Raw genomic sequence first — 26,090 nt, 5'->3', positions numbered from 1 at the left:
CAACTGAACAATTCGTCGACGTGTTCAGTATCTAACAGGCATTCTGGAACACTCCATAGAACTGGGTCTAGTCCGATCAAGAACTGATGTCACATTGAACCCCGTTGCCGAGAGCATGCATGATGAGTTAGAGGAGGCAGCAAAGGTAATTGGTAGCAAATCAGCCCCTCGATATGTACTTTGGGTAATATTATGTTCTACGTGGGTGGGGAGTAATATGTGCCGGACTTCTGTATTGCAGGAACTGAAGCTCAAACAACAACAGGAACTGAAAAAACTGACGCAATTAAAGGTTCAGAAGAAGAATGGTTACAAGCACTGGGCTCATCAGGAAAGAAACAGAAATATATTATTTCTGTCAAAAGGTGACGTATCAGTAAGTCAATTTAAAAAATAATCTACATTATCGATTTACCTCCTGCGTTCTCGTATGCAAGATTTGTCGATTATTATTTTTACGTAGTTCCCTTGAAATATAAGTAGGTGTTTCACTTTACCTTTTATGGTTTTTAGTTACATAAACAACATATGTTCATGAAGTAACATGCAATACTTACATTGTAAGAAAATTACGGTTTTGAGTTTTCAGTGGTGAGAAGCGGCCAACTGACGAAGAACTGTTTGAGAAACCTTCCAAAATGAAACCTGATCATTAATGTTTATCTAGTCACATCTTGATTTTCACAAATGAATACAAGTCACATGTGTATATAAGCTTGACTTGACTTTAAGAAGTAAATAGAATTAATGTCTCATTTATAAGTAGCATCAAAGGTCTTAAATTATTTTTTTCCCCCGAGTGCAAGTCGCACCACAACTCCTGTTAGAAGCGTAACTCAAAATGGAAGACATGGGGGAAGAAGTGAGAGAACATCAAAGAGGTTTTCCACTCACTTGTTACAGGAAAACAAACGTGGAAATTTTTGTTCACTGTCGGGGAAACCTGAACTTCGTATTTATCAGATTTTAAGTATCTCCTACATCACTTATGAAGGAAATGTGAAAATAAATTTAAGGAATGGGGGGTAAAGAATGTCAGCAAATTTCTATTAATGTTTATTTTATCTAAGATTCTCACATTACTCTTACACTAGAAACTTTATTACTAGTCGAGAATTTTATATTAAACAGTGTGTAGACCTGCCTGTTCTTTATTAATCTGTTTGTGCATCTGAGTTATGATTAAGACATCAAGACAGGAAAAAAGAGAAGGATAAATGCGTGAGATATTAGGTTCTCATGGTAGTCAGTATGAAGATGGATGTCTTCTGGGATGCTGCAATGTATAGTTTGGTAGAAGTTTGCCGATGCCTCCTTCATCACCCTGATAATGAAAGAAGTTAGCACCTCTGACCAGCCATGGTCTTGCTTCCTGTACATGTAAAATGTTCCATTCGCAATTTATTATTATTCTGCAGAAAGACTTGTTTGCCTACATGCAGGGTTAAAAAAATGCAACTAAAGCAAACTGATTTTGTTAAGCAGCAAATATAAACAAATTAAAATTGTTTTAGATCTGTTGAAAATACCTTTCTTTCACTTTCCTGACAGTTTATATCAAGCTATATCAAAAGAATTCCAATAATGGTGTAAGACAATGTTTGTGCCCATTGCAATAGTTTTAAAATGCACTGATTTTGGAAATTAAGTATTAAAAATTTATTAAAATTAGCCGTCAATCACAAATATAATATTATTAAAAGATTAAAATATCATTTAATGTTCCCTATCGAGTACTCGATTTACATGTGGAACTTACACTATTATTATTAAAAGATTAAAATATAATTTATTTTAATCTTTTAATAATATTATATTTGTGATTGACGGCTAATTTTAATATATTTTTAATACTTTATAAATCACAATATGACGCATCTACAATACCTTTTGGAAATTAACTATTTTCAACAATTTCAAAAAACTGGTACAATGGACAAAGTCCAAAACATGAGCCAAACACATTCTGTATTGCTGAGATTTTGAGTTCGTGGCAGAGTATGAAGATGCTACGCTGCATGGTCAGGTAGAAGTTTACCTGCGCCTCTGAAATGCCAGTAAACTACCAGATTACATTACAACATCCCAGAAGTCATATTCACTTTCTATATTGTTTATTTTATAGTGGGTATGCAACAAAACTTCAAAACTGGGAGGAGGAAAATAAAAATTAATCACACAATATTAGAAACAGGATTATGGCAATTATAGTTGTGGAAACTATGATCACATCTACCCACGAGATATCTATCTCATCATTCACATCACTGTCATCTTTAACCTCTGAATCTTCCTGTTTGGAGCTGTGGCCTGCCCGCTCTCGTAATGCTTGTGGCCTCTGCAAATAAGAAGCAGTTTCTTCTGGGACCAAGATTGAAACTGAGTCCTTATAATCCACATCACTGTCATCTTCATCCTGTGAATCTTCCTGTTTGGAGCTGTGGCCTGCCTGCCCTGGTAATGTTTGTGGCTTCTTCGAAAAAGAGACAGTTTCCTTTGAGACTGAGCTTGAATCTGAGTCCTCACCACCAATATCTATTCGAACATAAGCCATCTTTGGTTGAAGCTGATCCATATTTGGTAGACTAGATTCACCAACTTCATTCTGAGGTGCATTGAATTGGAGTCCATTATTCCTATAAAATAAAATTTAACATGATCAACTGTATCACTTAAAAATGGATGGCATGATCTATATCATTTCATGGGGGGAGGGAGGCCTGATGTGCAGGGGTAAAATGTACATAAAGTCAAAATTAACTTCAACACAGTCACTATTTTTTCCGACCATTTCCTTACGTTTAAGGAAACGTGACATTTACATTACATGTGCCTCTCCTGAAAAATACTTTAAATAAATTCTGTGAATTCCTATTCCTCCCGCCATTCACTATGCTGATGATAATACTAGGTGACTCTATAACCCACAAAGGTCATTCTGTTTTATGAACAACTATATGCAGGATACACAACTAAGGAACACAAACTTGATGTAGATGGCAGAGAAAGTATACCTGATTTTAATACAAATGTTTTCCACAGTTTTATTGCAGTGACTGACATGAAAATTCTTATCCTTTTGTTTTCATGGCTGGAGTTTAAATGCTTAAGTTCAGCTCTGGGGATAAGCCACACTGAATTAAGTTTAAATATTTTGGTATTCACACACACCCCCCTTAAATTATCTTTCTGAAACAATTAGGACAAAATATAATTTTATACTATGATAAGCTAGACATTAAAGAACATGAAAGAACAGAAAATAAAATTTAAAAAGAGGGATGACATACTACCTGAAGATCATATTTAAAAAGAATCAAATACTGATGTATGGTAACCATGTTAAAAACTACTCACACAAAGAAATAAAATATATTACTATATACATGCGTTTATTGCACCAAGAGTTTACTGTGCTCCAAATGCTGTCTGCATTTATGGTAAATATTTCAACTTTGACACCAGTACAAAAAAATCTCGTGAATTAATTTCGTAACTCTTTTAATCCAAAGACGGTCTAAACAATGTTTAAGAACTCCAAATAATCACTGCTTACAATGTAAATCTTAAATACAGAATGCGACGTTAACTAAGGTCTACTGAGAGGCGGTCAAAACAAATTCCCCATCTCCTTTTGAAATACGTGATAACAATGTTACTGTCTGTCCTGCAAACGTATGCTGCATCATTCTGGTACTATCTCTATTACTGTAATTCTGTAAGTCTACTATATTAAAATATAATGTGACTTTATATTGTATGCATCAGCCACCAGGCCTCGCGAACAAATTAACTCTTACTTGATAACTGTGACTTCAAAAAAATTACACTGCTACAAATCACAGAACTCATGAAAAAACGTTTTCCTCGTGGTTGGTCCGTCAACTGGCTGACCAACGCGCTGATCCAATTGATATGCACCCACCCCAAATCGTATGTACAGAAAGAACCGAAGCATCGTGGATAACTGTAACATTTAACACTATTTATGTAATAAATTCTTTCCAAAATAACGTCCCAAACTGTTATCGCTGCAAAGAATGATATAATTGCTATTGCATTCTTTAAAAGAAAAATAAGAGTAATATGAAATGACACTGGATGAGGGACAAGGTAAGGAAGCTGTAAGAGACCTTCCCCTTACGCGTTATCTACATCGCCACTCGTCTTACCTGGAAGGCAGTACAGGATGTCCATAAAAAACCTTTATAACTTCAACACTAAATAAAAAAATAGACAAGATAACTAAATGATATTTTTTGCATGTTAAACAACATCTCTCAAAGTTTTTAAGGGAATTTTGTTTAATGTTAATAACATAACTTTGGTTAATTGAAGGTGTGCACGTCGACTGACATTTAACATTGCAGGAAATGGCTACTCCATAGGAGAAGGCACAATGTGTATCCTCGTTTATCGAGGCAAGATCAGACAGTTCAGGTGGTGCAAGCTCTTGAACCAGATGATGGGCCACGCCTTACAGCATTTGCTGTCGACATGCTGGCTCGAATTGACGTCGAGGAAGGCTTCCTTGAGCGTATTCTCTTCAGTGACGAGGCAACGTTCCATGTGTAGGGGTTACTGAACAGGCAAAACGTAAGGATATGGGTATCCGAAAACCCCCATGTGGCCGGAGAACTTGTGCGCGATAGCCCGAAAGTTAACGTGTGGTGCGGACTCATGTGTGACCGAATGATTGGACCATTCTTCTTCGTCGAAAAAAACAATCACAGCCAATGTGTATCTGGACATGCTGACGGAATCTGCTGTCCCACAATTGGAGGGCATTCAACATGTCATCTTCCAGCAGGATGGAGCACCACCCCACTGGGGGTTAACGGTTCTTGGCTACCTTAACGAACAGTTTCCTGATAGGTGGATTGGGAGAGATGGTCCAATACCGTGACCACCTCGTTCGCCCGACATAACCCTGCTGGATTTTTTCTTTGGGGTTATGTTATGGATCTTGTGTACCGAACACAGGTTCCCAACATCGACGAAATGAAGCGAAAGATTGTGGAAGTCATTGCAACCATTAATGCAGAGATTCTTCATCGAACATGGAGGGAAATCGAGTATCGGCTTGATGTGCTACGTGCATCTAAGGGTGCACATGTAGAGGTGTACTGACTTATGTGCATACAACTTTGAGAGACGCTGTTTAATAAGCAACAAACCCCATTCAGGTATCTTGACTCTTTAATTTTTTATCAAGTCTTGAAGTGTAAAGGTTTTTTATGGACACCCTGTATAGTTGATAAAACTAATCGTGGATGTACAGACTAGCACTCTCTTCGAAGTGACGTGAAAACTAAGTTTTCCGTGAAGTTCAGTGCGTAACAGTAGCCACAGTAGCTTGTAGCTTTTCAGTTTTAAACTATGATGAACCAACTGAGAAGTATGCAATCGTCTTATTAACTGCTGGCATCGTAGTAAAGGAACGTAAATTCAGTTTCTGGGAATTAAAATCATAGAAAGTCAATGTACGTGATCCTCCTTTGATCAAAAGCGCCGAAAAATCTTTTTAATATATCCGAGACATTATATATTTAGACTAGACACATTTCAAATTTAATTTGGTAACAACTATTTTGCTGAAGAGAACACAGGTTTTACTAGAAGCTGGTAGAAAGTTGGGGATGAGTGAAGTTTTCCTCAGTTGTAAGGCTAATATAAGGCTATAATTCAAAAGTAGGACAGCCCGCCACAGGATTCGAACCCTGTGTAGAGGCCTTTTGTTTCGGTAATTTCCTCATCGAAGCAGAAAAACTCTGATCCTAGCTCCTTTGTTCTCTGTCGCTTAGTTTCGGAGTTAAAGGAACCGCCCTTGAAGGAAATCGAACTCAGGATACTTTTCCCGGAGTCCTGACCTTCCAGCGTTCTCTCATTTGTCTTAAGGAATAATTCCGCCATGTTTCTTCTTCACGAGCCACAAGCAAACGAGCAAAGCAAAGCCAACCCGCATTTTCAACTTCCGTAGTATTTATTAAGGGGGAAATACGACAGTTTCTTACAAATTCATCTTCTGAGCCTCAGGACAATTTTCGGATTTGTGACCTTGGTCAATCAGATCCTTTCCCAGGAACAAACAGAATTTACCTTAGCTCCATCCTTCCCTAATGCTTGCTGTCCGAACAACAGAAAATACCTTTGTCGGGATTCGAAGGAAGGAAACATTTTTCTCTGGCCCAGGGGCGATGGGCTCATCAGCGCCCTAAACCATCTTTAAAATTAATCAATTATACTGAAACCGGGCGGTTTTTTTAAAATAAATGCAATTGGAATTGAGGTAATTAGTATCAATTATTAACTTCTTACATTTATGATTGAATGTAACCAAATTATAAGTTAGAATAATTCTCTTTGTATTTTTTTCAATGTGTACGAGGTGCGATCGGAAAGTTTCTAGACTGCGCGTATAAAAACCCGTACACTTATCTCAGGTATTAAATTCATCCATCACCCTCGAAGTAGTTCCCCTGGGAGTGAACACAACGATCCCAGCGCCGCTGCCAAGCCTGGAAGCATCCCTGGAAATCTTTCTTTGTCAGCCTGTCAAGCACCATCTGCGATTCTGCCTGAATATCTTCTATCGTCTCAAATCTCCTTCCCTTTAGCTGAATTTTCATCTTTGGGAAGAGGAACAAGTCAGACGGAGCTTAGAAAGGAAGTTGGGGTCAGTTCTTGCAAGATCTTTGAGCTCCTGACAAACGAGAAGTCGATTCTGCTTCTGGTCCTCAGACAGGATTCGTCGCATGTGGAGTTCTTCCTTTAGAATCAGCTGACAGGTCCCATAGCCTATCCCAACAATGTCGCACAAGTCGTTGATGGTACGACGTCGATCTTCGTGAATGGCCTGCCGAATCTTCGTAACATTTTCGGGCGTTGTGCTCGAAGATGTTCGTCCAGAACGCTCGTCATCATCGACAGAGGTTCGGCCATTTTTAAAACGTGAATGCCACACAAAAGTTTGTGCACGACCCATTGCGGACTCCCCAAATGCTTGCTTTAGCATTTCATAGGTTTCCGTAGCCGTTTTGGCGAGTCTTTGGCAAAATTTGATGCACACGCCATTCCGAAATCGCAGGAGGGTCGGTGTAATGCACTACCAAAACGCCCGTAACTAAGAAACAAATGCTAATTCGATGATGCCGGCTGGCACACTGATTCACTATGAATGTAGGCCGCACCCCCTAGCGGCAGAAGCTCGTACTACATCCGGTTCGCCCTCTATTGACACAGTCTGGAAACTTTCCGATCGCACCTCGTAAATATGGAACGACAATGGCCAGCTTTTATGTGAACACCTGCAACAATCTTGGCTGAGCATGCCATAAGGTTAATTTTTAATTTCTTATACATGCAGTATATTTGCTTGAATAAACCTTATTGCACTCCAGTTCTTTACTGATTATTACGTCACAGTTTTCGTTGGCATTGTTGTGTTAGTTTATATTGCCGTCAACAATTGACTTGGAGAGAACTGAGCTTGTAGAATTGTGTCGTAGAAGAGAAACTTTTGTGCTGTTAAAAGTCTTTCACAATAACGAAATCATTAATAAATCTGTGATACTGCCCTCCACTTTCTCTATTTTATATCTGAATCAAGGTCTCTTACAAATGAACAAATTTTGAGGTAAGGCATTCTTATTAATTATTATAGCTCATCGTAGTTACAGGTTTTCATCTGCATTTGTGAACTCGTGTAAGAGAATTAGGCTTGTTTTATTTTTAACACAATTTCAAATATTATTACATCGACTTTTGTAAGTTTTGTCGTAATTTTTTTAAAATCGGTTCACCAGAGCAGAAGCTTCAAAGACTTTATAGATTGCATTGATATTTTATACTTAGAAGATTTAACTTTATGCGAGTAATGACAAACACGCGGCATGACTTAATATTGCCTAATTCAGTCACATCTTCAGGGTGATTAAGCCAAGAAGAGTGAGATGGGCTGGGCATGCGGAGCGCATGGATGGGGCGAGAGGTGTGCACCGAGTTTTTTTTGAATCCCTGAGGAAAAGAGACCGCTGGGGAGACCTAGACATAGATGGGAGGATAATCTGAGGCGGGATCAATTGGAGATAGGAGTTGAAGGAGATTGGATTTTGTTGGCCCAGGGCAGGGTCCGGTGGAGGGCTTTGGTTAGTTCGGTGATGAACCTTCGGGTTTCTTAAGCCATCTGGTTGGTTGGGTCCACTATTTGGAAAGCCTGAGGGGAAGAGATCTCTGGGGAGACCTAGACGTAGATGGAAGGATAATCTCAGGCGGGATCAATTGGAGATAGGAGTTGAAGGAGATTGAATTTTGTTGGCCCAGGACAGGGTTCGGTGGAGGGATTTTATTGATTCGTTGATGAAACTTTGGGTTCCGCAAGCCGTCTAGGTAGTTATATCAGTCACATTTAGAGCTTTGTCATTTTGTATTGAATCTCCACAGGCATTTCTGTAACAAAGAAACAAACTGACTCCATGGAGCCAAGAATATAACAGTAGCCCAAGGTAATCAAATGTCTCGCCTTGTATGAACCATGAAGTTTCATGTCCGTGTTTACAAGACCCCGCCTCTACACCATATCCTCAGGCAGATGAAGTCAGTCCAAACCTTCATTCCCCACTCTCTAAGATCCATTTTAATATTATCCCAGCAACACATAACTCTATATTATGCAGTTTTCGCCATTCCCTTGTCAGTAACTCTCTCGCAGGACCACGTATTCTTCTCAGTACCGTGTTCCCTCTCAGTCACTCTCAGTTGATGTGCACACGCGTGAGTATGAAGAAAGTCCTGTAACAGCAATGGACTGTCTTTTCAGGAGATGGAGGTTAGGCGAGAAAGCGGCTGTCCTGAGCAAGATGGCGTCAGGTGCACGTGCACCAAAGGATTAGTCCGTCTGAACGAGCTGAGAGCGAATAACTTGTTATGTGACGCGGTGTTGAGGTTAGAGGATGGCGGCGTCTTTCGAGTCCACAGAGTGATTCTGTCGATGTTCAGCGATTATTTCAGGTTTGTTTATTTGCTGAAGTGGTTGATTGACACGTGAAATAAGGACATAATAGACGTCAATTAGTATGTGAAATGTTATTTCCCCTAAGTTTAAGACACCTGCATTGTTATTTGTTCATTGTCATGAAATCTCACGGAGGTGAGGAAGAATAAGAAGAATAATGTCTTCTGGACGTTGCGCCTTAGAAACTGAGCGGCAATTCAGACGTAGTTACTGCCTTCTTTCCTTGATGATGGAGGCAGTAAGCACCTCTGAAACGTCGATTAATTTCTTCGAGACAACACGACCCAACATCCCAGAAGACGTACGTGGTTTTTTGTACTAATTTTTAAGTGTGGTTGTACCAAAGTGACATTCAATCGATCTGGAAGGAGAATTAGAATCCATTTCCGAAACGTCTTGGTTTTAACACATAAAGACGACCGACAAAGGCCAGAAGGTAGTTGGTAATTCACCTTCGTCACGCAATTGTCCGTAACATTGAAAGCTGCTGTGAGTTGCTCTGACTGAAATATAATAAACTGTGAGAAGGTACTTCGCGAGAAATGTTTCATTGGTAGGAGAGAATCTTTCGAGATTTTGTGCATATTTTAATTTGCTTGTGTTTTAAATAAAGATGCCCTGGGTTCTTGAAATGAGAAATGAATTATAACCGTGAACCATTGTTTCTCTTTTCCAACAGACGTTTCGACAATTAGATCTTTTTGTTTGTCTTGCACTACAAAGCCCTTAATTTGTAATAGGAAATTGTTTGTTGGTTGGTGATCACTTTTTAAAGGCCACGTAGAAACATCGGCTTTTCTTTTAAGTTGTGTATTGTCGGGAATTTTTTTAAAGAACAAATAGATTTCATATTACGAACTGATCAATCAGTACAATGTACAGCCTGCGATGTATGTTGAAATATTGTTTGGCTTCAAAATTTTTGTAATAGTTGTTATAACCTCAGATATCTCCTGAAGGAGTCAAAGATATGTAAGAAACGACGTACCCCTACTATAGTACAAATGTTCACTGCTTGCAATTTCAACCTGCATTCTTGACGGGTTAATTTCTGGTACTGACATAAACGGTTTTCTCTGAGCATCCGATTTGTAAGTAAAATTCTGTTAAGCCTACGCACGATCTGCACCCCCTCGCAGGTAATCTGGTCCCATTAGACCACATTTTGGGAGTTTTTGAAGTATTCAGAGCACTATTTTTACCTAATTTATAAAAACTTAACATAACTTCTCCACTACTTCATTTCTGGCATGTTTTAAAATTAAATTTATCAAATATATTATTATTTTATTTTCTATTTCTAATTCATTAATATTAATTTATTCTTTATATTATTTACTTTACAGGCTGATACAAAAACAACAACAAAACGTTCACCCACACAAATCATGTTAAGCACGACGTACATATACAGAACAACTTCGATTACGATATTTTAAAAAAAAAATGACAAAAACAAAACAAAAAAACAAAAACAAAAAAAAAACAATAAAATCTGGAAGAAAACATCATTTGAAATCTGATAAACATCTGACTAAAAGTTGCATTTAAGAAATTATATTTAAGTCTATATAATTTTATACACCTGAAGATGGTTCTTTTAGAACTGAAACATGTCGTGTAAAAAGTGATGATCTAATGTAAAATCGAACATTTCGATAGAGAATATCATTTAATATATTTTAAATATTTAAATGTTAATTATAGTAATATTTTAATACTTAATAGGAATTTTATTGTGATTAGACTGACAAGATTTAAACAAATAAACAAATAAAAACTTAAACTTTATGCGCATGGCTTGTAATTTTCTGCTCGCCGTTTCTCCAAATCGACAACTTCTTCGTGACGTTTCAGGACCCTCTTCACGACAAAACTACACACCAGTGAGGAGACTGACATTCTCCTCCACGGAGTCAGTTCTGACATGATGACCAAGATATTGGATTATGTTTACTTGCGGGAGGTGGACATCCACTCCGACAACGCGCGTCAGCTGCTCGTGACGGCGGAATACTTGTGTATACCAGGCGTTGCTAAGCTCTGCTGCGACTTCCTCAAGGTGGCGATGGACGCCGACGACTGTATCGGAATCATGCAGTTCGCAAGGTAATTGATGTTCATTTGTCATTGGCTTTACTCAAGAGAGGAGCCGAGTGCCGGGTCGGAGGTTAAGGCCTCAGACTTAGGACTGGGCGAATAATAATGCGTTGTAGGTCAGAGCTGCTGGCAGTTTGTTATTAATGTGCCTGTAATTTAAATGTTCTCAATTAACTGCATACGTTTTGATCGTCATTATGACCAGCAGATGACTAATTTCACCATGTAGAACGTGAATCAACTTATTTCAGGGTCACAATAATCTCGGTCTTCCTCTCGAATTCCTTTCCTTCCTTCTTTCTTACTCTGTGACATTATTTGTTTCTTAAATAATCCTCCCAATATAAAAATCTTCATTCAGCCTCACATCTTTCTGCATATGGCAAAACCTCTGCTAACCGTCCCTCGATTATCCGATTCCCGCATTAACCGATCGAATTTAAACCAGATGAGTTGCGATCGATTTCTGCCGGCGAGAGTTTTGTAAAGCGATGTTCACGCGTTACAGTTCATTGATCTAACCCCACACCAAGATATTGGTGATTATTTTGAACACTTCAGGATATTTAGAGAATTGGTTATTATCGGGCTGGTTCCCGTAGAAGGTGAACCCTTACTCCTTCTTGTTCAGGACAAAATAGTAAGCAAATCAGCGGAATCACATCAGAACCTCCACTTCATGCGATGGACAGAATGACTGATAAATTCACTCTTTTAGAACAGGGACTCCCTCGAACAGCGCTCACGGGCGACTCTTTTGCCGTCGACTTGTGCGTGTGAAACGCCCGCATCATCCGCCGCCGAGGAATATCTGTACTGAATCTTTACTTACTTAAACATATCCAGGACCAAGTTCCCCCTTCCCTCGCTCATCCGACTCATCGGCTTATCCATTACACGTTTTTTCACTGGATTAACACACACAGTTAATACAATGTCGTTTCGCCAAGGTTAACGCTAGAATTCAAAATTCTACACTTCTAATCTCACTCCCTTCTTCACTTGCGTACACAGTGCCCTTGTTTCAACCTATACGAGGTGCGATCGGAAAGTTTCTAGACTGCGCGTATAAAAACCCGTACACTTATCTCAGGTATTAAATTCATCCATCACCCTCGTAGTAGTTCCCCTGGGAGTGAACACAACGATCCCAGCGCCGCTGCCAAGCCTGGAAGCATCCCTGGAAATCTTTCTTTGTCAGCCTGTCAAGCACCATCTGCGATTCTGCCTGAATCTCTTCTATCGTCTCAAATCTCCTTCCCTTTAGCTGAATTTTCATCTTTGGGAAGAGGAAGAAGTCACACGGAGCTTAGAAAGGAAGTTGGGGTCGGTTCTTGCAAGATCTTTGAGCTCCTGACAAACGAGAAGTCGATTCTGCTTCTGGTCCTCAGACAGGATGCGTCACATGTGGAGTTCTTCCTTTAGAATCAGCTGACAGGTCCCATAGCCTATCCCAACAATGTCGCACAAGTCGTTGATGGTACGACGTCGATCTTCGTGAATGGCCTGCCGAATCTTCGTAACATTTTCGGGCGTTGTGCTCGAAGATGGTCGTCCAGAACGCTCGTCATCATCGACAGAGGTTCGGCCATTTTTAAAACGTGAATGCCACACAAAAGTTTGTGCACGACCCATTGCGGACTCCCCAAATGCTTGCTTTAGCATTTCATAGGTTTCCGTAGCCGTTTTGGCGAGTCTTTGGCAAAATTTGATGCACACGCCATTCCGAAATCGCAGGAGGGTCGGTGTAATGCACTACCAAAACGCCCGTAACTAAGAAACAAATGCTAATTCGATGATGCCGGCTGGCACACTGATTCACTATGAATGTAGGCCGCACCCCCTAGCGGCAGAAGCTCGTACTACATCCGGTTCGCCCTCTATTGACACAGTCTGGAAACTTTCTGATCGCACTTCGTATAATCTTATCACGAGAACGAGCGGGCATTGCCTGGGAAACTTCATAGCCGAAAACTTACTATTTTGCCCAGGTTAAACGGAGCGTCTCTCGCTGTTGCCTCTCCACTTGTCTCTTCTCAGTCTCACTCATTCGTGCTTCAAAATGCCAAGGTAAAAAGTGAAGGCGAAATACGGTGGTGTGTAAATGCTTGAGAATCCAGTTCTTGCTGCAGTGTTTAATTGTGTCAGAGTTCGAAGGAGATCGATTCTGAGTCGGCTCTTACCCTCGCTGTCGCAGGTTACACTTCTGCGCCGACCTTGAGACTCACGCTCTCCGCTTAGTTCTACGCCACTTCGTGGAAGTGTCTCAGAAGAGCGAAGAACTGCTGGAACTTCCTGTAGAGGAGCTGCAAGCGATAATCGAGACCGAAGAACTGAACGTGAAGTACGAAAACGTTGTGTGGGAGTGCATTCTCCGGTGGATTAACCACGACCCGGACAACAGGAAAGGTCACATCGCGGGCCTTTTGAAGGGCGTCAGACTGGGACTAGTTGATAAAAAGTATTTCGTTGAGAAGGTCAGTATGCCCCTGAAGACGTGGATGTTTATTTAAATGAAGCCAGCATTTTTAGTTCCATTTTCACACGTGTTCGCAACTAATTAATGCAAATCGTGAGCCTTTTGCTTCGTCACGTGTAAGCCCGTCCGTCTGTCCGCAGTTGAAGCTGGAGAACGTCTTCACGGATTTTCATTAAATTTAATACTGATGAGCTTTAAGAGAATCTGTTGACATATTTTAAATCTTACACTAACAACGTGAAAATCACACAATGATTTGGATATCTTATTTTGTGCAAAATTTGCTGCGTGAGAAATCTCCAGATTACCTTAGTTACCATGGTTGCAATAACTACCTGTGGAATGCCGCTGGTAACACGCTCGCATGTGTGTGTTTGTGCAAAATAAATATTTGATTCGTCCTTTTATGCAGATATGTGTTAGGAGTTAATAATCGTCATTTATTGAACGTCTGTAAGTGTCCATTAGTTTGAGAGTCCGTCTGCGCTACAATCTTTGATTACAGTCTCAGCGTTTATTAAGATCCATTACGTATTTCAGTTCAACTACAGCATTCCACTCTCAACTACATTCAAACATCCATTCTGATTGAATAGGAACATCCTTAAACAGATAAATCACGTTTTCTGATGCAGTGTTCTACTTAACCAAAGATCCTCCTGTCAAAATAAGTGTATCTTAGCTGCTATAATAATTTCACGCATCTCCGACGATATATACAGAGTGTCCCCGGAAGAAACGTCAATATTCTTTGAGGTCGTAGCATCAGTCATTCTAAGCAAAATAGTTTATCTCAAAGAATATTGACATTTCTTCCGGGGACACTCTGTATAGTCAACCCGAGATCACTTCAGCATGATAATTCTCAGCTGATTGACCACATAGGGACAACAGATATCGGAAAAGTGCAGTACGATAGCTTCGTTCTACAACCAAGAGTAAGTTACCCAAGGGGCTTCTAAATCATAGACAGCTTGAACATTCTAATATTTTAAACGTAATCTCACGATATTCCTTGTTCCATTTCAGAATGCGTTTTAACCGGAGAGAAAAATGTTTCTACTCTAGTTCAAATGCTCTGTGAATTCAGCCACTCACCTCTTACGAATACGTGTGAAACAATCGCACGGATCCATGTAAATGTTATCTGCTTCAAATGTCTTTACAATTTAGCGTTCGTGCCGCGGTGGTCTAGCGGTTAGAACGCTGGCCTTGTAATCCTGGGGGTCTCGGGTTCGATTCCCGGCGGTGCCCGAATTTATAACTTGTGTTGGGCAAGGCCGTGGTCTACGCAACACGGAGTTTTCCTCCGTGGCATCCCAACAATTACTCCATTCACACACAGAAGAAGGCAATGGCAAACCACTTCTGGATCATCTGCCAAGAACGTATATGAACAGGTCCCAGTCCGAGAAAAGGATGGAAGGATCCTGTTCATATGGACCTGTCGTCAGACAGAACACTAAATAATAATAAGATGAGGTGGTCTAGCGGTTAGAACGCTGGCCTTGTAATCCTGGGGTCTCGGGTTCGATTCCCGGCGGTGCCCGAATTTATAACTTGTGTTGGGCAAGGCCGTGGTCTAGGCAACACGGAGTTTTCCTCCGTGGCATCCCAACAATTACTCCATTCACACACAGAAGAAGGCAATGGCAAACCACTTCTGGATCATCTGCCAAGAACGTATATGAACAGGTCCCAGTCCGAGAAAAGGATGGAAGGATCCTGTTCATATGGACCTGTCGTCAGACAGAACACTAAATAATAATAAGATGAGGTGGTCTAGCGGTTAGAACGCTGGCCTTGTAATCCTGGGGTCTCGGGTTCGATTCCCGGCGGTGCCCGAATTTATAACTTGTGTTGGGCAAGACCGTGGTCTACGCAACACGGAGTTTTCCTCCGTGGCATCCCAACAATTACTCCATTCACACACAGAAGAAGGCAATGGCAAACCACTTCTGGATCATCTGCCAAGAACGTATATGAACAGGTCCCAGTCCGAGAAAAGGATGGAAGGATCCTGTTCATATGGACCTGTCGTCAGACAGAACACTAAATAATAATAAGATGAGGTGGTCTAGCGGTTAGAACGCTGGCCTTGTAATCCTGGGGTCTCGGGTTCGATTCCCGGCGGTGCCCGAATTTATAAGTTGTGTTGGGCAAGGCCGTGGTCTAGGCAACACGGAGTTTTCCTCCGTGGCATCCCAACAATTACTCCATTCACACACAGAAGAAGGCAATGGCAAACCACTTCTGGATCATCTGCCAAGAACGTATATGAACAGGTCCCAGTCCGAGAAAAGGATGGAAGGATCCTGTTCATATGGACCTGTCGTCAGACAGAACACTAAATAATAATAAGATGAGGTGGTCTAGCGGTTAGAACGCTGGCCTTGTAATCCTGGGGGTCTCGGGTTCGATTCCCGGCGGTGCCCGAATTTATAACTTGTGTTGGGCAAGGCCGTGGTCTACGCAACACGGAGTTTTCCTCCGTGGCATCCCAACAATTACTCCATTCACACACAGAAGAAGGCAATGGCAAACCACTTCTGGATCATCTGCCAAGAACGTATATGAACAGGTCCCAGTCCGAGAAAAGGATGGAAGGATCCTGTTCATATGGACCTGTCGTCAGACAGAACACTAAATAATAATAAGATGAGGTGGTCTAGCGGTTAAAACGCTGGCCTTGTAATCCTGGGGTCTCGGGTTCGATTCCCGGCGGTGCCCGAATTTATAACTTGTGTTGGGCAAGGCCGTGGTCTAGGCAACACGGAGTTTTCCTCCGTGGCATCCCAACAATTACTCCATTCACACACAGAAGAAGGCAATGGCAAACCACTTCTGGATCATCTGCCAAGAACGTATATGAACAGGTCCCAGTCCGAGAAAAGGATGGAAGGATCCTGTTCATATGGACCTGTCGTCAGACAGAACACTAAATAATAATAAGATGAGGTGGTCTAGCGGTTAGAACGCTGGCCTTGTAATCCTGGGGTCTCGGGTTCGATTCCCGGCGGTGCCCGAATTTATAACTTGTGTTGGGCAAGACCGTGGTCTACGCAACACGGAGTTTTCCTCCGTGGCATCCCAACAATTACTCCATTCACACACAGAAGAAGGCAATGGCAAACCACTTCTGGATCATCTGCCAAGAACGTATATGAACAGGTCCCAGTCCGAGAAGAGAAAAGGATGGAAGGATCCTGTTCATACGGACCTGTCGTCAGACAGAACACTAAATAAAATAATATAAATAACTTAGCTAGCGTTCGAACACTTAAAGAGAACCACCTGATGATGGCCTATTAATGTCGAAACATGCAATGGATCTTAGTAGACATCGAGCCCATAATCACACGCTGTTGTGTTGACGGGCCTTCAACCCAACTTTCGACATGCAGCAGGTGTCTCTCTTGACACTCGTAGCAACTAATTGTCTTAATTATCTTTCGTTGTTACGTAATTTTGACGATTAATTAAAGTTATCGAAACAAAAGAATGTGGTGATCGCGGCGTGCATCTCGCACGGGAGAGACGAGAAATAAGTTACATTTTTGAATGTAACTCAAAATCAAAAAATACTGAAGTATTTAAATTTGATTTCACTTCTCTCCACAACCTGTGCATTTGTAAAGAGCGTCGTTACATAAACGAAAACACATGTTTTCCTGTATATACCACAGTCTATTTCGGTGAGTTCGCAACCAAATTATGTGTGAAATTCTTGTCTCCTCTGCAATGGAACTTGTCATCCTTTCCATAAAGTAGATAAGTTCCACATTGAACTGCTCAACAGATATCAAATCATCCGTACGTGACGGAGAACGAGGCGTGCAGTCCCGTGATCTCGGAAACGCTCTCGTTCCTACGCGACGTGCAGATGATGACGAAGGAAGGAACTGAAGACAAGGAATTCGTGACACCAAGGATTGCCTACCCGCGGATCCCACAGGACATTCTTTTTGCTATTGGCGGATATCGTTACGGAAGCCCGGAATATGAGATTGAAAGGTCCCTGTCAGATGTGATCGAAGCTTACGACACACGAGCAGACCGGTGGAGTGTGGTGAGTTGCACGCATCTATAATTTTACCGTCCCTTGTTAAATGACGCCACCGAAAAACTAACTTGTTTGTTGCTTATTTATGCCAAGTAATTGTTTATTTAAGCTTACTCACAGGCACCTTTTTGCGTCTTTATTTCGTGTTCGTTTATTTTCATTGCAGTGAACCCTTTTTTAAGAGAAGCTCCAAATACATGAATTAAAAATAATAAATACATAATTTACACATGTGCTGAGTCTCATGTAAAATATAAGTCCTAATAGGACTCGACGAATGATACGAAGTTTGCCTTAAATACCATTTACGATAAGCGTCCAACATCAATTGATTTTAGACATGAAACGAAGTCTTCGTTGATCGTCAGTGGATTTCAACGTAATAAATGAAGCACCGATCAATGTCGATGTTGGTTATCTGCGTGGTAACGCCTCGTGAATTAGAAGGCTGACAGACTGTTTGGTGTTGGAGTGGGGGACGTACTGCCTCCATCTCTGCGTCGATAAAACCCAAAACACCAACATCTGTCTGTACCATCATACTAAAATGAAATGTCAGTTATTGATCATAAATTCTGCATTTGTCTGTCGTACTAGGCGAGAGCATTGGCGATGTTGAAGATTACTATCCGGGTCTTCCTGTTTCCTCCGTCTCTCATAATTCCACCTTTGATCCAAGTTAATTTCTCGTGGTATTTGTCGAGTGTAGAAACTTCGGTTCACTGTTGGGGGTTGCACCTCTGCTCCGGTGGTATTTCGCTTGGGATTCGCATTAGTAGACGTAATGACCCAAAGAAACATATAACCATAACCTATCGTTCCTGCAGGTGGAGGGGGTCGACTCGATCGGACCGCGAGTCTACCATGGCACGGCAGTAATCGGTTTCGACATTTACGTCATCGGTGGTTACGACGGCGAGGAAGTCTTAAAGCTCATGTAACTGCTTCAACGCTGTTATGAAGACATGCCGCGAGGTGGCGCCTATGAATACCCGAAGGTAAGATGCAGATCGGTAACTAAGGAACTCCTTGGAGCGGTTTCCTTCTTTAAAAGCTGATAGTCGCCCTGTTAGTCTAGATATAAATATGGGCAGGGACTGTAAAATTGTACCACTCACACACAGGAGGACATTTGCGACAATGCTGGTCGTAAGTCAAACACGAATAAAAGCCAATCACAAACTTCGTTCGTAGATTTTCCAGGTTTGATGATGAATATGATTTGCTTGTTAATTCTTTTGAATTATGATTTAACATGATGAACGAGAGGAAATACATTTGCATCAGCAATAAACGAGCATAGCAGAGCGCGTACTTCTTTTCGTTTCAGAAGCGTTTTAATGGTGGCAGTTCTGCGAAATGCAGTGTACGCCATAGGCGGTAGCTCTCACTGTGAGGATACCAAAACGGCGGAAAGATATGACCCCAAGACGAACCAGTGGTCTTTCATCGCTCCTATGAACAGGAAAAGATACGATCCAAGTTCGGCTGTGCTGAATGGTACGTAATTCCTGTGAAACCAAAAATTTTTGAATTAGTGCAGAAGGCGAGGCGTCTGTCTGTCTGTCCGCGTGTAAGAACGCAAGAAGGGTTGAAGGAATCGCAGGATTTGAGGTTCTCACGGCGGGGAGTACGAAGATGGCTGTCGTTTCGATTCTGCCGACGTTTCAGAGGAACTTTATGTCTTCATCATCAAGGCTTTCCTCTTCGCTTTTGAACTTAATTTCCCTCACTCCATCGTCCCATATTCTTTTATCCGTGCTACATACTACGTTTTTTCACGGACTGCAACAGCTTGAAGTTCTGAGTGAGTGATGGTTTCTTCTGCTCTCGTAAGCTGTCCCTGTGCGTCGTCTTCTGCCTTTTTAGTGTACACTAGGAGTGAATGCAAACAAACATCAAACTGGCTCTCAAATAATACAGACGTAATATGTTTTTTAGACAGTTAATAATCTCATATAAATAGCACATAATATTAAAAATGTAGAGCACCGCTTGGCAGCTTGTACCATATATATCTCGTAACAGATTTAATCAGATTCTTTTCACAGAAGTTGTGACGTACCATAATTTCCATTATGCATTTATTTAAGCATTTGATGCTGTTTATATTAAATTTTATCAATTATACTCGTTCCCTTTGGCACGCTGATTGTCTGCATTCGAAACAAAGAAACATATGAACAGAGACGGCCGTATCTGTGCTGTTTCTGTGACACGAAGTAGGACATTAAATACAATATCATTAGTAAATTTGCAAATTTACGGATTACCTTATGTTTGTGCTCTGAATGGACCAGTTTAATGTCTTTGCCTACACTAAAAATATGTGTACATTTTGTGTCATATAGCTAATTTGTTTTTACAGACAAAATATACGTCGCTGGTGGAAATTATAGGTTTAAATTTTTCAACTCGGTGGAAGTTTATGTGCCGGATAAGAACCAGTGGACGTTCGTTGCATCAATGATTTCTGGACGTACCGGTCTGTCTTGTATCGCGTTCCACGGCTGTCTGTACTCCATAGGTGAGAACTCTGGACATTCTGAGTGATGCTCCTCTATCCTTCCTACAGAACTTCCTTTTATGAAATGCTTTTCAGGTTTGCTTTGAGTGCTTGAGATTTTATGAACAGAATTTTTCTCCTGTCATTACAGAGTTAGTTTATCATTAACTTTAACACAGATTCGTGGTTTCCATTACATTCTCTACAATGAAATCTAACTAACTAACAAACAAAAGATAATCTCTTGTGGTATCTCAACTAACGTAAGCCCCATTTGTCACAACGTCCCCGTTTTAAAGGTAAATATTTTGTTCTTGTAGCAAGGAAATTTCAGTTTGCCGCCCTGTTATCCCCCAAAAAGCTGATGGTTTAAAGCAGTCCCTTCGCATTCTTTGCTTTTCTTCAATTGTTTGTGTAACGCCGTTTACAAAAGTGCAGTTTGTGTTTATTCATGGACGGTATTTTCAGTTTCATGAAGCAGAAAACAGATGTCAGGCGCAATTTCCTGAAGCTGCATGTACGGAAACAATATTGTAGCTATTTGATCCTTAATTTCGTTCCTGGTAAAAATATTAATACTGCAAAAGGCAATGACCTTTCTTCTTTCATTTACGTAGAATTTTAAGAGCGTAAAGTCCGTTGACGGTCGGAGTATGAACAAACATAAGTTGACATTGTTGATGACGTCATTTCTTGAAGACAACGAGGAATCACAAATTTTTATAATAGATAAGATAGATTTTATAGTAGAAGATGCTGTGACTTATTACGGAATGAGTGTGTGTGTGTGTGCAGGAGGATACAACGGAGAAGGAAACCTGCCCATAGCCGAAAAGTATGACCCTGCAAACGACACATGGACCGAGATCCCTGCCATGAACTTCGATTCATATAAACCCAACGCAGAAGCGATCGACGACACGATCTTTTTCGCCGAAGGATACGTAGGAAAGGATATCATTTTCGATGTCGGATGTCGATGGTTTGTTTCTTTGATTGTTCTGTTCTGTATAATCACAAACTGTTTCTTTCGAAATGGACTAGGAAGTGAATCATTTCCGTTCAAAATAACCGCTGCGCCGTGTAGTGTCGTAGAAACTGGCCGACGTTTCAGAGGTTCTTACTGCTTACTCAGGTCCTTGAATACAACATGAAAAAAGAATGGGTGTGAGGAAGGGGATAGAATGAAAGCAGGTAGGGCGATGTTGCTGTCAAGTTGAATCGTTAAATCAGAACGCTGGCCTTGTAATCCTGGGGTCTCGGGTTCGATTCCCGGCGGTGCCCGAATTTATAACTTGTGTTGGGCAAGGCCGTGGTCTAGGCAACACGGAGTTTTCCTCTGGTTTCTCCGTGGCATCCCAACAATTACTCCATTCACACACAGAAGAAGGCAATGGCAAACCACTTCTGGATCATCTGCCAAGAACGTATATGAACAGGTCCCAGTCCGAGAAAAGGATGGAAGGATCCTGTTCATATGGACCTGTCGTCAGACAGAACACTAATAATAATAATAAATCAGACATGAGCTGTAACTGCATTAATAAGAAGCTCTTTGACTAAGTTTCTTTGATCAGAGGCACTCTCTTGGGCAGGAAGTTTCTGGCGTTCAGCACATCAGCATCGCCATAATCATCGGCTTTCATCAAAGTGTTAGGCCAGTTTCAGATTTAACGACGCCTATCCGTCTCATGTTCCCATTTTTGATACAACCTCTCCAGAACTATTTTTGGTGGAACAATTTTTTTGAAAATATATTGCTAAAAGAGGGAGATATTATCATGAGCACATGTTTCAAACAAGCCATGCTTATCTCTCCAAAGCAAGTGTGTGATTAAAATATTATTCTGACCGAAGGTAATGGCTTAATGAAGTGTACGAAACGTAGTTAGCGCAGAACACATGTCATTTGACAGCGTTTTAAAATAGTCATAACCTCTCCCTCCACTTTGATGTAATAAAACGTATTACGTTATAATAGCAATTTGGCCGGGGTTCTATGCGCATGAGTGAAAGAAAGATCACGTGGGAGCTTATCTGAAATATTGTGTGGGAAACGTGCACTGAAGTCCCATTGGGGGAATTTTTGTTAAGTTTGTCTGAAAACAAAATACAAGCAAAGTCATTTTGGTGGAAGCGTTTGCCTTTAGCTTCAAGCAGTTTTCCATTCTACCCAAAGACAGAGCCAACCAACCAGCCATGGACATTTTTAGGTCAACACATTTTCCGACTCACAAAGATTACTCTCTTATACTTATTCTACACCGAAATCTCTGATATTTTAGAACCAAAAAGGAAAATTATATTTTTAAGAAAATTGATAATTTCTTTACATAAATGCACTGGCGTTCAAATTACATTTTTATTAAATTTATATTAAATAAATTATTTACGGTAGAAGACGCATTCCATCATGAGTTACATCATCTCATGTAGAACTACATATTTCCTGTAACTGTGTCCATGAAATGTGATAAAAATTGTCTTGAGTGTAGATAATTCTGATGGATGATGAAAGAGGGTTTGTTTACACTTTTAATATTTCAAATTGCAGTTGCCAAACGACAAACATGAATGTTTGTAGAGTCGGGATGTCGACTTGTGTCATCAAGAACCTACCGAATGCAAGAGATTACGCCTACAAACACAGAGACAAATTAATGGAGGAGGCACGTAAAGAAATATTGAAGTGGAAAATTCTGCAGCGTGCATTTGATTACAACCAGAACGAACACATTAATTTTAATGAATTAGTTTACGAAAATAACATAGAAACCTGGGACTTGATGTAGGAGCTACAAATAAAAATAAAAATAGAATATTGTTTGCAGCAAAGAAGGAAAAATTATTTCTCCTCGTTATTTTCTGCACAAGAAGTCCTATTAAAAATTAATTATTTTACAGACGTTAATTTTATCTAAAATATTACAATTCAGCAACACGTAGCAGATTCTCTTTGCGTATTGTTTTAAATAATTTCACTTGCGACGACATGTTTCGAGTTACGAATCCGTCTTCATGGTGTTTGGGGAAGATTAAATGTTTGGCTTCATGAACGTCATTTACAAGAACGTCATTATGAAGGCAATACACCGAGAATTTTCTATTGATTTCTGATCTACGTGCGATATTTTAAAAAAAAATTACTTTTGGCTAGTTGCCCCAATATAAAAGGTAATTTTCCCCTGTCTCTAGGGAAGTACCAACCTTTCCAAATGCCATGCTTTCAGTTAACAGATGAATTTGTTTATTTATTCACGGTATTTTGTACGGTACTTTTACGAGGTGCGATCGGAAAGTTTCAAGACTGTGTCAATAGCCGGCGAACCGGATGTAGTACGAGCCTTTGCTTTTAGGGGGTGCGGCCTACATTCATAGTGAATCAATGTGCCAGCCGGCATCATCGAATTAGCATTTGATTCTTAGTTACGGGCGTTTTGGTAGTGCATTACACCGACCCTCCTGCGAATTCGGAATGGCGTGTGCATAAAATTTTGCCAAAGACTCGCCAAAACGGCTACGGAAACCTATGAAATGCTAAAGCAAGCATTTGGGGAGTCCGCAATGGGTCGTGCACAAACTTTTGTGTAGCATTCACGTTTTAAAAATGGCCGAACCTCTGTCGATGATGACGAGCGTTCTGGACGACCATCTTCGAGCACAATGCCCGAAAATGTTACGAAGATTCGGCAGGCCATTCACGAAGATCGACGTCGTACCATCAACGACTTGTGCGACATTGTTGGGATAGGCTATGGGACCTGTCAGCTGATTCTAAAGGAAGAACTCCACATGCGACGCATCCTGTCTGAGGACCAGAAGCAGAATCGACTTCTCGTTTGTCAGGAGCTCAAAGATCTTGCAAGAACCGACCCCAACTTCCTTTCTAAGCTCCGTGTGACTTCTTCCTCTTCCCAAAGATGAAAATTCAGCTAAAGGGAAGGAGATTTGAGACGATAGAAGAGATTCAGGCAGAATCGCAGATGGTGCTTGACAGGCTGACAAAGAAAGATTTCCAGGGATGCTTCCAGGCTTGGCAGCGGCGCTGGGATCGTTGTGTTCACTCCCAGGGGAACTACTTCGAGGGTGATGGATGAATTTAATACCTGAGATAAGTGTACGGGTTTTTATAGGCGCAGTCTTGAAACTTTCCGATCGCACCTCGTAGGTGTTTTAATGAATATGTACAAAATGTTACCACAAAATACACAAAACTAGGAACTTAAACTTAGTTATGATATAGAGTAATAGGAAAATGTGACAGCTCTATTCAAATGGGTAACTCAGAGCATATTCCTTAGATAAAATCAAATACAGAATCAGCTTAACAGATCATAAGCCGGGCCTGAAAGAAGATTTTACGCCGTCTATCTGCCTGGTACCTGGACAATACCTCACCAGAATGCGCCACTATCCAAGATGTTGTTAACATAACACATTATTTATTCCCGCCCGAGACCATTGTGTTACAAGACTGCAGATTCAGAAGAACAGACTTTGAAATTAAGGAATAAGAACACAAAGCTACACTTTCGGTGCAATCTATTAACTTTAAAACATGGAAGAGAGAGATGAGATTTTTCTTTGTACCTCAAAGAAACGACGACAACCCAACCGCCATAACAGCTCGAGACTGTTTCTACGATATCACCAGAGATGTCAGTGCGAGCACAGCGCGCTCATTTCAAATCGTTTGATAGATAATTTGGGTGCCGTGATCCCCCCTTCTTATTTCCCTTGTTGTTAGACACTGAGATTCTGATCGTTTGCAACGGATATTAGAAGCAATTTTAAGCATTTGTTTCACCGCTTCACTTTTGCTGAATGTAAAATTATACACAGAATTCATATTACTTGAAAAAGAAAAAAACAATGCGAAGTGGCGTAACATATACTTAAAATGACTTAATATCGATTTTAGACAATCGGAATATCAGTGTTCTTGGGCAATGACTTCAGAAGAAATAAAGGTCCTTAGAATATTTGAAAGAAGGATGAATACAAAAATCCGTGGTCCCATAAATGAAGGAGAAGGCTGGAAAAAACTAATAAGGAGATAGAGGATGTATTATATTGTAAAATTTATAAAGCCTCTGACAGATGGGGTGGACATAAATGAAGAATGAAGAGACGTAGAGATGAGGCTGAAGAGGATTTGAAAATCATGGGAATAAGAAATTGGTAAAAAAGGGGCTAAGGACCATCAGGAACGGAGGGAAAATGCACTGAAACCAAGGTCCATGAAATGTGATAAAAATTGTCTAGAGTGTAAATAATTCTGATGGATGATGAAAGAGGGTTTGTTTTCACTTTTAATATTTCAAATTGCAGGTACCAGGCGGCAGATATGAATTTTTCTAGATACGAGATGTCGACTTGTGTTATCAAGAACCTATCGAATGCAAGAGATTACTCCTACAAACACAGAAACAAATTGTTGGAAGAAAAACGTAAAAAAATTTTGGATTTGGAAAATTCGTGGTTTACATTTGGTTACAGCCACGACGAACACATTAATTTTAAGCAAAGTGACTGAAATGTAATTTAATAAGAGTTTTTTTATACAGTCTGATATATACAGACCGTCCCAATTTATACAGCCCTTCAGTGAAGACATTTTAATAAACAAACCCTGTACATACGTCAGCATTGCATTTCTGCTTATACCCACTCATACAGCCTTAATTAGTCTGTTAGGGGCCGGAGCGGAAGAGACCTTCGCCCAGCGTACGAGGTTGTGCATAATAGCGAGTTTATCAGACATTTTAGAAAATCTGTAGTTACTTAGTTGATAGACATGATCCTGATGGCGTCCGGGGTCACTGGCCTGTAATGAATGAATCCCCTTTTCCAAATTATTCTCTCCTACGTAGTTTTCTTAAAGTAACGCCTTAGTCATTACCCAGTTCGCTCCTTATGTCTGTTTTCC

General features: G+C 40.6%; 1 protein-coding gene and 1 pseudogene across 5 annotated transcripts; one reads left to right on the top strand and one right to left on the bottom strand.

Moving 5' to 3' along the window:
- Nucleotides 1-4: 4 nt before the first annotated feature.
- On the top strand, nucleotides 5-23,401 carry LOC110836861 (kelch-like protein 10; annotated as a pseudogene). The gene is made up of 11 exons (XR_015536260.1): nucleotides 5-145; nucleotides 242-365; nucleotides 8,819-9,009; nucleotides 10,871-11,122; nucleotides 13,311-13,590; nucleotides 17,392-17,661; nucleotides 18,483-18,653; nucleotides 18,986-19,155; nucleotides 20,024-20,182; nucleotides 20,957-21,143; nucleotides 22,716-23,401. The product of XR_015536260.1 is annotated as a kelch-like protein 10 (transcript).
- On the bottom strand, nucleotides 1,044-3,942 carry LOC110827202 (uncharacterized). Of its 4 annotated transcripts, XM_087353174.1 has the most exons (3): nucleotides 3,557-3,788; nucleotides 3,015-3,189; nucleotides 1,044-2,636 (listed from the first exon to the last, which is right to left on the bottom strand). In XM_087353174.1, exon 3 carries the CDS (start codon nucleotides 2,573-2,575, stop codon nucleotides 2,171-2,173), a length of 405 nt encoding a protein of 134 aa, XP_087209300.1. In that variant the 5' UTR covers nucleotides 2,576-2,636; nucleotides 3,015-3,189; nucleotides 3,557-3,788; the 3' UTR covers nucleotides 1,044-2,170. The 4 variants fall into 4 exon arrangements, with proteins under 4 accessions (XP_087209300.1, XP_087209298.1, XP_087209299.1 ...); XM_087353172.1 differs by lacking the exons at nucleotides 3,015-3,189; nucleotides 3,557-3,788 and adding an exon at nucleotides 3,801-3,942; XM_087353173.1 differs by lacking the exon at nucleotides 3,015-3,189.
- Nucleotides 23,402-26,090: the final 2,689 nt, after the last annotated feature.

The sequence above is a fragment of the Zootermopsis nevadensis genome, unplaced genomic scaffold (genome assembly GCF_977971745.1).
Source record: "Zootermopsis nevadensis isolate Lab colony 2312 unplaced genomic scaffold, Znev_1.0 Znev_ptg000021l, whole genome shotgun sequence".
Classification (NCBI taxonomy): Eukaryota; Metazoa; Arthropoda; class Insecta; order Blattodea; family Termopsidae; genus Zootermopsis; species Zootermopsis nevadensis.
The sequence above is the reverse complement of the archived record's forward strand: the minus strand, read 5'-3'. Positions and strand labels throughout refer to the sequence as shown.